Source organism: Schistocerca serialis, chromosome 5 (genome assembly GCF_023864345.2).
Source record: "Schistocerca serialis cubense isolate TAMUIC-IGC-003099 chromosome 5, iqSchSeri2.2, whole genome shotgun sequence".
NCBI lineage: Eukaryota > Metazoa > Arthropoda > Insecta > Orthoptera > Acrididae > Schistocerca > Schistocerca serialis.
In genome coordinates, this window is record NC_064642.1 from 31,577,449 (window position 1) to 31,592,070 (window position 14,622).

Below are 14,622 nucleotides of genomic sequence, written 5' to 3' on the forward strand. Positions count from 1 at the left end.
CACTACATTACCCCCTCTACAAGTGATTTAGTGGTTTATGTAGCTGCTAGCTTCCTGCTTGTAGTTGAAGCAGAGTCAGAACATTCAATGAGATCTGTCACCTGATGTAACCTCTGACATATTTACCTTTTTCTTTTAATCCAGTCACTGTAGTTAATTCTCTTGAAGCAAAGGTCCTGTTAATTGGGGTCTCTGAAATCCCACGTGTAGTCAAGGAAAGGCTTGACTTCTTCACATTCTCCATCTGTTACTGGAGCAAAAGAAGATAACTTCTTCTCATATCGCAAGAAACCACATCCACTACTTTCCGCGAATGGGTGCGATCAGCACACACTCCGCTGCAGAGTGAAAATTTCATTCTGGAAGCATCCCCAGGCTGTGGCAAAGCTATGTCTCCACAGTATCCTTTCTTCCAGAAGTACCAGTTCTGCAAGTTTCACAGGAGAGCTTCTGTGAAGTTTGCAAGGTAGGAGATGAGATACTGGCATAAGTAAAGTTGTGATGACGAGTTATCGTGCTTGGGTAGCTCACATGGTAGAGCACCCGCCTGCGAAAGGCAAAGGTCCCGACTTCAAGTCTCGGTCTGGCACACAGTTTTAATGTGCCAGGAAGTTTCATACCAGTGCACACTCTGCTGCAGAGTTATAATTTCTTTCTGGAATACCCATGCTGATAGTGATGTCATCTGAAGAGCAAGGTGTCAAAGCAAGGTTGGCACCCCGCAATGAAATCGCAGAAAAATATAGTCACTGCAGGCCATTATGACGAATAAGAAATGTTGGCATAGCCATGCCTGCTACAGCCCCACTACACCACAGCAATCAATGGTCTACTTACAGCTGAGCAGAGGAAAGCTTGTGTCAGTTTACAGACAAAGATCAAGACCACAGCATCATCTTAGATAGGCCACCAGTGTATTAGATGACTTACACAGAAATTTATGTGAATATTATGTCAGTTAAGCTTCAGGTGAAGAGTCTTGTGAATTTGTCTGTGTCAACTGATACTTCAATATTCAGAGACAGTTGTAAATGCTCAGAACATTTGTGTCATGATGGATTACACAAAATTAAGTATGTATCCATATCTGCATTGTAATAAAGTGAATTAATATTTTACACATTGTAGTTCCACTCAATCTCCTTCTGGGGAAAACCAAAGAACACACCGTTGTGCCAGTGGATTTATTTTCGTATGGCACAACATTGCTTCTGGCTCTGGCATACCTTGTGTCTCTGACTCTTGTCACTGCAACACTCTTTCTTTCCAATACATTCACAATTAGAATGTACAGACACCAAACACTGCTCTCTATAGTTATCCCTAAACCCAGATAAGTGAAACAGCTCTAAACAAGGTAAGCTTTAAGTTACAATGTCAGTCAGACCTCAATTCCATGCCGTCATCCCCGCCAAAAAAATAATCATATGGTTCATCACTTGCCGCACAGTGTTGACACCATAGGTCATGGCCCAGAAGCCGTGCCGAGTTAAGATGATCCCGCTAATTCTGACACCAAACTAGAGTACGGGGAGGGGCAGCTATGAGCCAGGATGGTGCAAGTAGGTAGTGGAGGCGAGATGGGAGCCCAGGAAGCTCCAGACAAAAGCAGCTAAAAAGTTGACACATTCTTTGTCGAAGCTTGTGAGCGGTGTAGTGCACTAGATCAGTGGCCGGCTGGCTACTGAGTTCTGCCGGGCTAGCTGCTTGCACTCCCCACGATGCTGACATAGAGTCTCCGTCGTGCACCGAAGGTATTCTTATGCGAGCCAGCAGTGAAGCTTCTGCATGAGTGGCACGTATACTCAACAATGCCATATTGCTGTAGCTCCAGGCAGCACCTCTGTTTGTACTGTACTTTGTCAAATGACTTATTCCAAAATCTAAAAAAGTTTTCATTCTCTTTTGTGTGTGCCACTGGATGACTCAGTGCCTCTGCTATTGTCAGTAGCCTCCTTTACTGCTAAACATTACAGTCCAGAACTTTCCTGATGGCTGGGTTGGGAAGAATTCAAACAGAGATACTCTACCTGTTGTATATCAGTTCATATAGGTGTTTTGAGGAAATCTGCATACTGGCACATGGAAGATTTATCTCAAGTTGCACCCGGCAGTTTCGTGAAGCATGTTCAATGAACTCAGCCATTTCATGTTTGTCACCTGGAATAACTAATTCTTCACCATCTCCTAGAAATTAAGAAAAAAAAAACAGGATAAGTATTAATACACATCAGTTATTTACAGTTCCAGCAAAGCACTTTTGTATTAATACCTTCTGTATTGTTAACAGATCTTCCATGTGGTGTGTCACTTTCGTGAATTACTTTTTTGGAACTAAAAGGTGATGGCTCTTTTGATGTTGCTTTTTCTAAAGGTTCAAATGTAGAATGAGGCATTGAATCCTCTAGCACTTCATTCTCTCCAATGTCATCCAGATCTCCAGGACTATTCACAGGATATACCACAATCACAATCCTGCAGGTGTGAAAGAAAGAAACAAAGAAAATCACTGATGCTGGGAAAAATAACAATCCCTTGATACCACAATACAAGAGTGAGAAAGTGAATTATTACAAAATCTACCTCAACTACCTTGGCCAACCAAATCCCTTTCCTCCATCTGGCAAAGAATTCCCATTTCTATCATCACAAGAGGCACGGAGAAAAGGAAGAGAAACATCAGTGTCTGCCTCCTGCCAAATATCAAAATTAGTACATTAAGACTCAGATTTGAATAAAAAGTATACAACAGTTTACCTTTTCAATAAATCCATACCTGGAAAAGACCTTTCACATCTCTGCACTGGAACTCATATCTTATAGTCGGATCACGACTAGTGATCATTGTGTGGAAAGATACATCCTCCAACTCAAATATGAGAATATCCTTTCTCACAGAGCGTTTCCACCAGGGTGGACGATCCATGTCATGTATAGGCCGAAGGTCAGGAGTGGGAAATCTTTATAAACAGAAATAATCAATGTTTGAAAATATAATTGGATAGATACAAGATCTACTCACCAAGCAGCAGCAGCAGGAGAAGACATATACAAAACATATGGAAATGTGCAAGCTTTTGGAGCCAGTGGCTCCTTCTTATGGCAGATGGATTGGTGGGAAAGGAAGAGCGATGAAGGAAATGGAGTGGTCAGGTTTAGGAAATAGGGAAAGTCACAGAAAAGCTGCCCAGAACACTGGGTCAGGGAGACTTATAGGAAGGGATGAGAAGGAAAGACTGATTGTTGGTGCCTGGATTGGATGTAATTTGAAAACCTGAGAACTTAAGGGTGGAAGATAGAGTAATAAGCAAGACAGAGATTAGTAAAAGAACTCTGTGCAAGAGTCAATAACAGCAGAAAGGTAAGTGCATTATACGTGGTAGACGGGTGAGGGGATGGGGGAGCTGGGGGTGGGGGAAAGGGGTGGGGAAAGAGAGGAGGTGGGGGGGGGGGGGGAGGGGGAGGGGGGAGGGGAGGGGAGGGCAAAAGAATTGACAAGTCGGAAAATGAAAGATACACAAAAATAAAAGGGAGTAAAGCAAAAGAATAGTTATTAAAAAGGAATTCTGAGACAGCAGAAATTAGTGTGCCATTTGGATTATCCCTCCTGACACCAGTTTTTCAGAACTCTGCTGGTTAGAACTGGCTTGACAGCATGTGCTTCATTCTCGCTGCCAACCTGGCCTAAATTTATGGTAATTTCTGTGGTCTCAGCATTTCTTTCCAGCAACTGTTTTTTTCTTGCTTTTGTTTTTCTACTTCTTTTCTTTTCCAACCTGTCTACTGCCCCCACCCCACTTGTCTACAATGTATAATGCAATTAGTTTTCTGCTCTTATTGATGTCTGCATGATGTTCTGTCAGTAATCTCTGTGTCGGTTATTACTCCTTTTTCCAACTTTAAGTTCTCTGGTTTTTAAATTTTGTCCAGTGCAGCCACGAATGATCACTCTTTCCTTCACACCCTGTTCATTGTCTCTCCCCTGACATGGGATTCTGGGTGATTTTTCCATAACTCTCTCCATTTCTTAAACCACACCAGTCCTTTTCCTTCATTTGTCTTCTTTTCCTTTCAACCCTTCTTTATAAACATTAACACCGAAATGTCTGTCTTTACTAGTGTCATAAAAATAACAGGACATTTATTTCACCTCACAAAATGAAGACAATTTTTAAAGTACATCTGTATGAAAACTGCTATTGATATTCCTACATCTTTCAAGAATATAAAAGTAATAGGAAGTTAACACAAATGTACATTACCTTAAATTCATTTTTAAAAGTGATGATGACACCTTTATTTCTGTTTTGCTATCTGCTAGTGAAGAACTTTCAACAGCCTGATAAAAACATGTCTGTTGAGTCTGGAAAAAAAAAAAAGATTGTTTAAACTCGACAGATTTAATTTTTTTACAACTAAACTTAGTTACTCTTAATCTCAAAAGCAGCCAAAAGAAACATAGTCATATTGAACCAGGCAGTCTGTTTCTACTATGGGCAACAGAAAAATTTAACAATGTTGTTACGTGACTCACAGTATCAAAAAATGTGCTGTATGAGAATATATTTTGAAAAAATGTTAAATTACTTATTGAAACATTTCAAAATTAGGCACTTTCTGGTCTGGTAGTTCATTAGATTCTTTAGTCATTTCTTTTATGTTCATTATAGGAACATACTACAGCTACAAAAAGAAACTTCAGGATTGTAGCATAGTGGTCATATACAATTAAATTGGTCCACACAAGAAAGTACACTGTTTCTTGGACATAGTGTGCTGTTGTATTATCAGCATGGAAGAATCTGGCATTGGGACAAGGCTATAGGTGGATTTACTTAATGGAGTAGCACATTGTTTAAAACTCACAAGTCATTTAATTCTGAGGACTATACATCCCAGGCCTCTACTTCCACCAATTCTCTTGATTAGTCTTATGTATAAGTAAAATTTTTTTATGATTCTGCCAGGTATTCAGAATAACACAAGGTTCTTTCACCACTTATTATTTAATCAGAGTAAGAGAGATTTCACCTAGTAAAATTTTTGGCTCTAACTTTCTTACTTATTCAATACTGCATCATCAAAAGATAACAACTTCTTCATACCTTACGATGATAAGAGGATTGTCTTGGCAATTTATGTATATAATAAGGATCCTTATGCAGATACATATCTTGATCTTGGTGCCAGTTTCATTATTTTGTCCGAAGGCATGAATATTTCTCCAATAGAGGAATGATTTTGCAAGATAACTTTCATATGACAAACTTTACATGACACTGCACGAATAATTGCTCAGTATGAATATGATACGAAAAAAACTGAGTAAGGAGGAGGGGGACACCACGTACCATTAGTCTGCATGTCAGGCAGGACAGTAAGTAGCAATGAAGAGAAAATTATATATCTGTTCCAAGGCTTGTGTAGGGCAAGAGATAAACTGGAAACACAGATGATTGTTAATGAGGTAATGTAGAATGAAGTGTATACACTCATTTAATGTATGGTGAAAGGAAAAGAAGGTGGAAATGACTGTGTTTGAATATAAAGAAACAAGCTGGCTTTAGTTGTGGACACAGAAAAATGAACCATCTGCAAGGCACGAACAAAATTACACAACTGATCAGTAAGTATGAATTACCACCTTGTTTGGTATTCATATATTATTAGAAAACTTTTGACACTGAAACTTCCTCACAGGTTAAAACTGTGAGCTGGAGCGAGACTTGAACTTGGGACCTTTGACTTTCATGGGCAAGTTCTCTACTGGCTGAGCTATCCAAGCACAATTCATGACCCATTCTCATAGCTTTAGTTTCCCCCCGTACCTCATTTCCTACTTTCGAAACTTCACAGAAGCTCTGCTGTGAACCTTACAAGACTAGCACTCCTGGAAGAAAGAATATAGCGGACATGTGGCTTAGCCACCTCATGGGGAGTGTTTCCAGAATGATAGCTCATTCGGTAGAGCACTTGCCCGCAAAAGCAAAAAGGTCGCCAGTTCAAGTCACGCTCCTGCACACAGTTTTAATCTATCAGGAAGATTTGTATCAGCACACACTCAACTGCAGAGTGAAAATACTATTCTGGGAACATCCCCTAGGCTTTGGCTAAGCCATATCTCTGCTATATCCTTTCCTCCAGGAGTGCTAGTCTTGCAAGGTTTGCAGGAGAGCTTCTATGAGGTTTGTAACATAGGAGATGAGGTACTGGTATGATGAAAGCTATGAGGATGGGTTGTGAGTTATGCTTGGGTAGCTGAGTCAGTAGAGCACTTGCCTGCAAAAGGCAAAGGCCCTGAGTTCAAGTCTTGCTCCGACACACAGTTTTGATCTGCTAGGAAGTTTCATATCAGCACACACTATGCCGGAGAGTGAAAATTTCCTTCTGGACTTTTGACACTCTTTCAACATTATCCCCACTAACAGCTCAAGAGAAACACAGCAGTGATTCTACATAAGTCAGCATACTCAGGAATGTATGTTTCAATGCTACAGTTTTCATTATATTTCATCACAGCTGTGAGAAATTTAGAATTGAAAGAGGAGTCAGACAAGATAATTCAATATCATCAGAATGATTACCATCCCTCTTAGAGGTAAGTTTTAGTCCCCTGAATTGTGAAAACAAAGGAGAAAATGTTTGAAACGTATCTGAACCATCTCTCTTTGCTGATTACGCACAACTGTTTGCCTTCAGCACAGTTAAACTACAATAATTAATGGAAAATTTTTACAGTGGAAGCTAAGGTAGGCTTTGAAATTTATGAGAATAATGCTACAATATTTAAAATTAATACATTGCAAAACACTTCAAATCAATAATGATGCCAAGGAACAAGCTGAGTTCTTGCTTTTATGGCAGTTGAAGATGACTGGATGAACTATAAAAGCTCAAAATGAAAGTTTACAATCAATGTGTATTGCCAGTTTTCACTAATGGGAGTGAGACATGGCATTTAAACATGAAAACATTCCTTGGTGAGTGTGTTGGGTATTACAAGGAAAGAAAGGAAAACAAATGGATTGATCAGAGAACAGGCTGGAGCTGAAGACATAACTATGACTGCAATGAAAATTAAATGGGGAGATTTGTAACACGTAGCTAGGCAAGTAGATAATACACGACCAAGGAAGCTATTTTCTGTATTACAAGAGATACGATAAGACCGAGACAACGAATTTATGGGAGAGAGGGGAGGACATTACAAAACATGCAGGAGCAGCTCGAACACATGTAGCTGAAACCTGTAATGCATGCAAAGTCTAGGGGAGGTCTGTACCCAACAGTGCACATCAAATGGGTGGTGAGGATAGTCATTTTATCTGTTGTGAGCAACATTATTTTGTATGTTACGTATACTGGTATTTAATGGCAACACACAAAAACGTTGTTCCAGGGGCACTTGAATTATAACAACAACTAATTTAATTGACATTATATAATATTTACTTTTATCTCGACTGTGCAGATATATTTGTTCTACCTCAGAACACGCTTCCCACTTCCACCAAATATTTGATCATCCTATATTTTAAACCAGCAGCAGCATAAAAAACTACCATTTCACCATGAAATTACAAAGGCACAGGTCTGGTTGAAACAAATGAAAGTATGCTGACTCATGAAAGAGACCATTTAGGAACAAAGGAGTTGCTTATAGTTTTGTGTTTAGACAAAATAATTGAAAAAGAAAACTGAAATCCAACAAAAACAGAGGATATCTGCATTTCACAGATGGCCCTGCCATTGATGGGTAGGGTATGCCAGTGAAATACAGAGGTCTTAAGTCTAGGTCTTCCACAAGATTATGCTCATTGTGCAAGTAGTTGGGATCAGCAGTGGCATAGGGATGGGCAAAGTTATTTGAAAATTTGATGGACAACAAAGTACTACTTAAGAAGGGATGAGAAGAAAGGTGGGGAGCATATTCCTTATTTCAGGCTATGTCAACAGGAAGTTGAAAACCTTAAAAGGAAACAAGCTTCAGTGACTCCAGTCACATGTGCTGTTGTGTGACAGAGGGGCACTGTTCTTAGGCTTCTCAGCAAGTATGTGACATGTGGTGTCTTTGAGGGTAAGGCATTGGAGATTTCTGTGTCATAACAAGCAACACTTAATACACTGATGGTATTTCAACTAGAGCCATAGAGAAGGTACATTTCTCTTCCATCAACTTTATTTAACAGAGCCCAAATAACCCTAATATACAATATAATAAAAAACTGTACAATCTATTATTAATTAAGCCAATGTCCAGTAACCAGAATGGTGCAGTTATTCGCTGCAAACAAGTCTTCCATGTCACAGGGTTCACTCAGGTCACTGCACACCAACCAGTATTCAGAGTCCTGCATTGCCCCACATTCACAATACTTATCATCACTGACACCCCAATCCTTCATATTAATCTTGCACATTGTCACCCCTATTCTCAACCTGTTGAGGGTTTCCCATGTCCAGTACTGGATATGGCAGCCTGATGGTAGCTTCTTAGCTTCTCTTTTGCTGTCCATAATCCTCCAGGAGCCTTTGTTCTCCACAGTTCAGTTTGGCAGGCTTCTGCTGATCTTTGAATTGGAGCAATTCTAAGTAGCAAGCTTCTTCTGGTCTTCTGTCATAATGGATAGGTGAGAGTTTCAAACAGTGGATGCCTTGGATTTTTCTTGCTGTTTCTTTTCATTCTCTACTGCTAATGTCTTCTTACGTCTGGAGGTTCTATTCCCACGAGTGGAAATATCTTCTTGACTGGAACTGGTATTAGGAACCATGTGACTATGCAGCCTATTCTCCTGAATTGTCACATCAACTTGGTTACCACTTGCAGAGTTCCTCCAGACTGATGTGGCATACTCCACAGCAGAGGAACACAGAGCACATGTGGATGTGCATAGGTTGCTGTGTGGTGTTTGTCAGCTTACGGATAAGGTTGTTTCTAGTGCACACCTTCTGTCTGGTTCCCATACGTTGTTGTTCATAGGTTAACAAATGATCCAACTTCAACCCTAGGTGGCCACAGTGATTTAGATTGTGTCCTTTCCTGGTGATGGTCAATTTTCTTCTTGCCTCCTTATGTGGGTGGAATGCACACACCTGACTTATATCTTGTTTGGGTGTCCAGTGGTTGTCATCATAGTAGATGGAAAGTTTTCGGAGAGTAGATGTTAGCTAGGATTCTACTTCTTCAAATGTTGCTCCCTGAGCAGCAACAGCTGTGTCATCTGCATTGGTGAAGAACTGGCTTCCAATGTTGAGTGGCTAACCATATATATACGTTATATAATATTGGAGTCAGCAAACTTGACTGAGGAATGCCATTTCCCTGCATTTCCAGCTTTTAGAGTGAAAAAAAAAAATCATCTATTCTGTAGCAGACACTGAATAAACTGTGTCAGTCCATGGTCCTTAGTTGTTGTGTACAACTTCTTTGTTAGTTTCTTACGATTCATGGTCATAAGCAGCTGTAAGATTGGTAAAGGCAACTCCTATAATCTGCTTTTTTTCATACCATGAAAGACACTTCAATGCTACCATCAACTGTTTAACTATTAGAATAAAATTATGAGATACAATTGCTGGACAATACTTACCTTTAGGGTGTGAAATTTCAGCACTGCTGTTCCATGCACATATAAAAGTATGTGATACTGTCTAGCTTTTGGAACAAATACTTCCTTTCTCAAGGTTGAGAGGGGATAGGTTGGAGAAAGTTACAGAGGAAGGGCAGGTCACTCAGACACCAGGACTAGAGCACACAAAGCTGGGAAAATTGCATATTTGCTATAGGGGCAACAAGTAATACAAAAAATAGACGAGAGAATGCAGAAGAAATTAGAGCCTGATGTGTATAAAAATAATTTATACAATACCAGTAATAGTCGCTAATATAATAAGTCCATTAGTACTCATCCTAAAGATGACATATTAATTTGCACACAAGCACAATGAAAAGACGTTACAACATTTAGCTTTCAGCCAAAGCCTTCTTCAGAAAAGCAAATCCACACACACACACACACACACACACACACACACACACACACACACACACACACACACATTCACTTATACAAGCAAGTACACCTCATGCACACGACTGCTTGCTTGTGTGAATGAATGTGTGCACGATTCCTTTTCTGAGGAAGGCTTTGGCCAAAAGCTAAATGTGTAATGAACTTTTTGTTGTGCCTGCTTCCATCTCATCGTGTCACCTTTATGCATCTATACCAATCTATACTTTTCCTTATATTGTTGATATTCCAACATGGATTTTCCACTGTTTATTAAGTCCATTAGTGTCACACTACTTACTACACACAAGAAAACACTTTACCATTAGGTCTTTAACTGCACCAGATCCCATTCCATATTTAGATGTACTTCGACGACACAATGGCTGAGGGTTCAGCACGGCAGTAATACGATCCACAATTGAAATATCTATCTCTGATGCACATTTCTCAAGTGTGAATCTGGAAAAGAGATAAAAAAGAAAATATCAATTTAAAATATGTTTTTTATATATAGTGAAGACCATAACAATGTGGAATCATGGCTTCTTGACTTAACAAATCAATATGAAATGTAATTAGAGGGGAAGAGGGAAGGCAAGAAGAAGGAAGGAAGATTGAGGTGTATAGGACAAGGCAATAAATCTCTTATGCAGAACTACCTTTAACAGAAAAATTGGAAGTACAGACTAGAAGATATAGGAAAGTAGTAAATATTATGGCAGTGGGCATTACATCAAAATATGACTGATAATTTATATAATGTCCAGTGCAATAATATTTATTTACATACAATTGTTTTTCATTATTTATTTTGTTTCCTTTTCTGTGGCACAATATTTACATAACATCTACTTCTATAACATTTTCAAACAAACTGGTATTTTTTATTTATAATATAAGGAATGCAATAGATTGCTACTAACCATAAAGATGACCCACTGAGTTGCAGACAGGCAAAGCAAAAAGATTGCTGCACATGCAGCTATCAGCTAAAGCCTTCCTCAGCAAAGAAAACTTACACACAAGCAGGCACACCCCATGCACATTTGGCCGCCACCTCCGGCAGCTCTGACAGGAATGCGACTGTCATGTGAATAGCAGACTGGTGTTGGGAGGGGAAGGGGGAGGGATAGAAGGGTACAGGTGGGTGGGGGCGGGGGGAGGGGGGGGGGGGGGGGAGAGAAGCACACTCTGGCAGGGTGTGCAGGGTCTAGAGACTGCCAGCCACAGCACCAAGAGGCGGGATTTGGAGGAAAAAAAAAATGGGGAGTAAAAAGGAGGAAAGTGGAAAAGGAGAGGAGAGTAAAAGGAGGAGAGCAGAAAAGGGGAGCAGCTGGCAAAGAGGAGAGCAGGGAAGGGGGGAGGACAGACAAGTATACTGGCAGAGGGTGACACACAAACAAAATGAAGAAAAGTGAGAAGGGAGGCGGTGACACAATGAGGGGGCAGAAACTGTTGGGTGGAGCGTGTGGGGGCAGTAGGTTACATGCAATTGCTCATAATACAGTCTCCCATGTCGAAGATACCAACCGCTTCCATCACCGACCCTCCACCATCTCCTCTGCTTTACCTCCTGGTTCCCCACTGTCACTGTTGGCACCACTTCCCTATACACCAGTATCCTTCATGTTCATGGCCTTGCTGCAACTGAGCAATGTCCTTCAGACTCCAAACCAACAACCTTATTTCTCATTCATCTGCCTAACTTTGTCTTAACACGTAACTACTTCCCCTTTGAAGGAAAAGTATACAAACAAATCTGTGGCACAGGCACAGGCAGCCACATTGCACCCTCCTATGCCAACCTGTCTACAGGCCAGCTAGAGGAAACCTTCCTAGCCTCTCAAACCCCAAACCTCTGTCCTGATTCAAGTTCATTGATGATATCTTCATGATCTTGACTCATCCTCATTCCTTCACAACCTCAACACCTTCTATCTCATTTGCTTCACCTGGTCTTTCTCAGCCCAGCATGACACCTTCCTGACGCTGACCTCTCTTCTCTGATGACTCCATCCACACCTCTGTCTACATTAAACCCACCAACCACCAACAGTGCCTACATTCTGACACCGGCCACCCATTCCACATCAAAAAGTTCCTCCCACACAGCCTTGCTACCTGGGGACAGCATATCTGCAGTGACAAGAACTCTCATTCTCAATATACTGAAGGTCTCATCAAGGCCTCCACAAACAAGCACTATCCCTCAGACCTAGTCCTGTGGCATCCCCCCCCCCCCCCCCCCCCCATCCTCACACCACCACCAAGAGTGAGACACAAAGGAGTGTCCTACCCAATACCACCCCAGACTTGAACAACTGAACTACATCCTTCGTCATGGCTTTGATTATCATTATGCACTGAAATTAGAGACATCCTACCCAAGATCCTTCCCACTCCTCCCAAAGTGGTGTTATGTCACCCACCCAACCTCCAAAGCATCCTAGTCCATCCCTATGCCACTTCCAATCCCAACTCTTTGCCACAGAGATCATGTCTCTGTGGAAGACCTAGGTGCAAGACCTGTCCAACCCAACCACCACTTCCTATTCCAGTCCTGTCACAGGCTTATCTTATCCCATCAAAGGTCAGGTCACTTCTGAAAGCAGCCATATTGTGTATCAGCTTGGCTGCAACCATTGCACAGCTTTTTATATTGGTATGGCGACCAACCAGCTGTCCACCAGGATGAACGGCTACCGCCAAACTGTGGCCAAAGGAAAGTAGACAACCCTGTGGCATAACATGCTTGATTTCACAACCCAAGCATCTGGATCCTCCCCTCCATCGCCAGGTTTTCTGAAATGAACAGATGAGAGTTATCCTTACAATACATTCTCTGCTCCCAAAATTATCCTGGCCTCAACCTACAGTAACCTACTGCCCCCACATCGTCCACCCAACAAACTCCACCCCCTTGCCCTATCACCTTTTGCCTTCTCACATTCTCTCATCCTCTTTGTGCGCTGCCCTTTGTCAGTGTACCTGTCCATCCTTTCACCTTCCCTGCTTCCCTTCTTTCTTGCTCCTCTCCTACCCCGCTCTCCACCTTTTTCACTCCCTCCTGACACTGCGCCTGTAAATCTCTGACCATTGCATACCATTCCAGACAGTGTTGTTCTCTCTCTCTCTCTCTCTCTCTCTCTCTCTCTCTCTCTCTCTCCACCCCTACCCTACAATCTGTTCCCCTTCCCTGCCCCAATCCAGATCGCTATTTACATGATAGTTGATTTTGGTCAGACCTGCCAGTGGCGGCAGCTGGGTGAGTGTGACATGTGCTTGGTTGTGTGAATGTGTGTATGTTTCCTTTGCTGAGGAAGGCTTTGGCCGATAGCTGCACATGTAACAGTCTTTTCGTTATGCCTGGCTACAATTAAATTGGTCATCCTCATGGTGAATAACAATCTATCCTATTCCTTATATATTGTTGTTATTCCAAGTTTTCATTGTTTTTTATATGTTTATTTTAATTGTCATCAATACTCATTCATTATAAATTGCTTGTAATGAAATGTTTGTACATCATAAATTTCCTGGTGTCACACCAGTGTACATACATCTCTGAGTGAGAAATACTTTGTCACCGTTTTATCTGTGATTATCGCAGCCAACAACTACCCTAAAACATCAAATGTAATATGAACCTAACAGTTGTCTGAAGATGAACCTATAATTTTGAAACCAGTAATAGCGCTATTTATGTAAATAAATAGCATTATTGACACTGAATGGTTGCTGTTTTCTTCTTTTCATGAATAAACTTGTACTTTTCACACAGCCACAGCATCATAACATCGGTTTTCAGCAAAACAGAATGAAGTAAGCTGCATAAAGTTTAAACCAAATAAGGCTAGCATTTCAAGATGCACGATATACCATGGCAGTCCTGTTCAATTCACATATAATTAAGGATGGCTGGAGAATGGGTGAGACCTGGTATTAGAAATTACAGGATCTAATGGCACTACTATGTTTGTTGATGTATTTGCTATTACAATGTTCCTCAGGAGAAAGGCTCTTGAAATGAAGAGCAAGAGTGGCATACCTGGAATGTTATACATAAGTTAAGTGTCAAAGTTAATAGGGACATTCAGAATTTTGGAAATTGTAGTTAAGGGAGATAAAGTAATAATGGAATTATAGTACTTGGTATTCACAAAAAGATACCTGTTATGGAAACATTAATGTACTAGAAGAAAGAAAAGTAGCAGGAGAAGAGAGAAAACATAAAAGTGAAGTAACCAAAAAAAGTCTAAAAAATAGAGGGAAGAATGGGAATGAGAGAGAGCAGAAGAGCAAATGCATTTAAGAGAGCTAGTATTTAAAGGAAATTCAAGAACTAGAAGGTCAGGAGGATGGTCAGAGATAGTTTTGCAAAGAATTAGCAAGGAAATGTATGAAGAATATAGTCACAACTAATTCAGAAGGGAAGGCAACACAAAAACAAATACTGCAAAAAGTTGAGCTAACTAATTGGTAAATCTATCCACCTCAGAAAATTTTCAAACAGTTTGGGAAAAAAAAGAAAGACAAAATTGGTGACATGGGTAAAAATCACTAAACTGACAACAGTCTTGAATCCACAGGATAGCTGAAGTCACATCAA

The 14,622-nt window shown here is 40.6% G+C and overlaps 1 protein-coding gene across 1 annotated transcript in view; it reads right to left on the minus strand.

Annotated features, from left to right (window-relative positions):
- LOC126482334 (autophagy-related protein 2 homolog A) overlaps window positions 1–14,622 on the minus strand; it is a 485,244-nt gene that overhangs the window by 287,634 nt on the left and 182,988 nt on the right. The window contains exons 13-18 of the mRNA XM_050106397.1: window positions 10,334–10,472; window positions 4,263–4,363; window positions 2,777–2,960; window positions 2,593–2,693; window positions 2,273–2,475; window positions 2,031–2,187 (exon numbers count right to left, since the gene is read on the minus strand). Coding sequence (XP_049962354.1) covers window positions 2,031–2,187; window positions 2,273–2,475; window positions 2,593–2,693; window positions 2,777–2,960; window positions 4,263–4,363; window positions 10,334–10,472 — 885 coding nt within the window. The remainder of the gene's footprint in view (window positions 1–2,030; window positions 2,188–2,272; window positions 2,476–2,592; window positions 2,694–2,776; window positions 2,961–4,262; window positions 4,364–10,333; window positions 10,473–14,622) is intronic.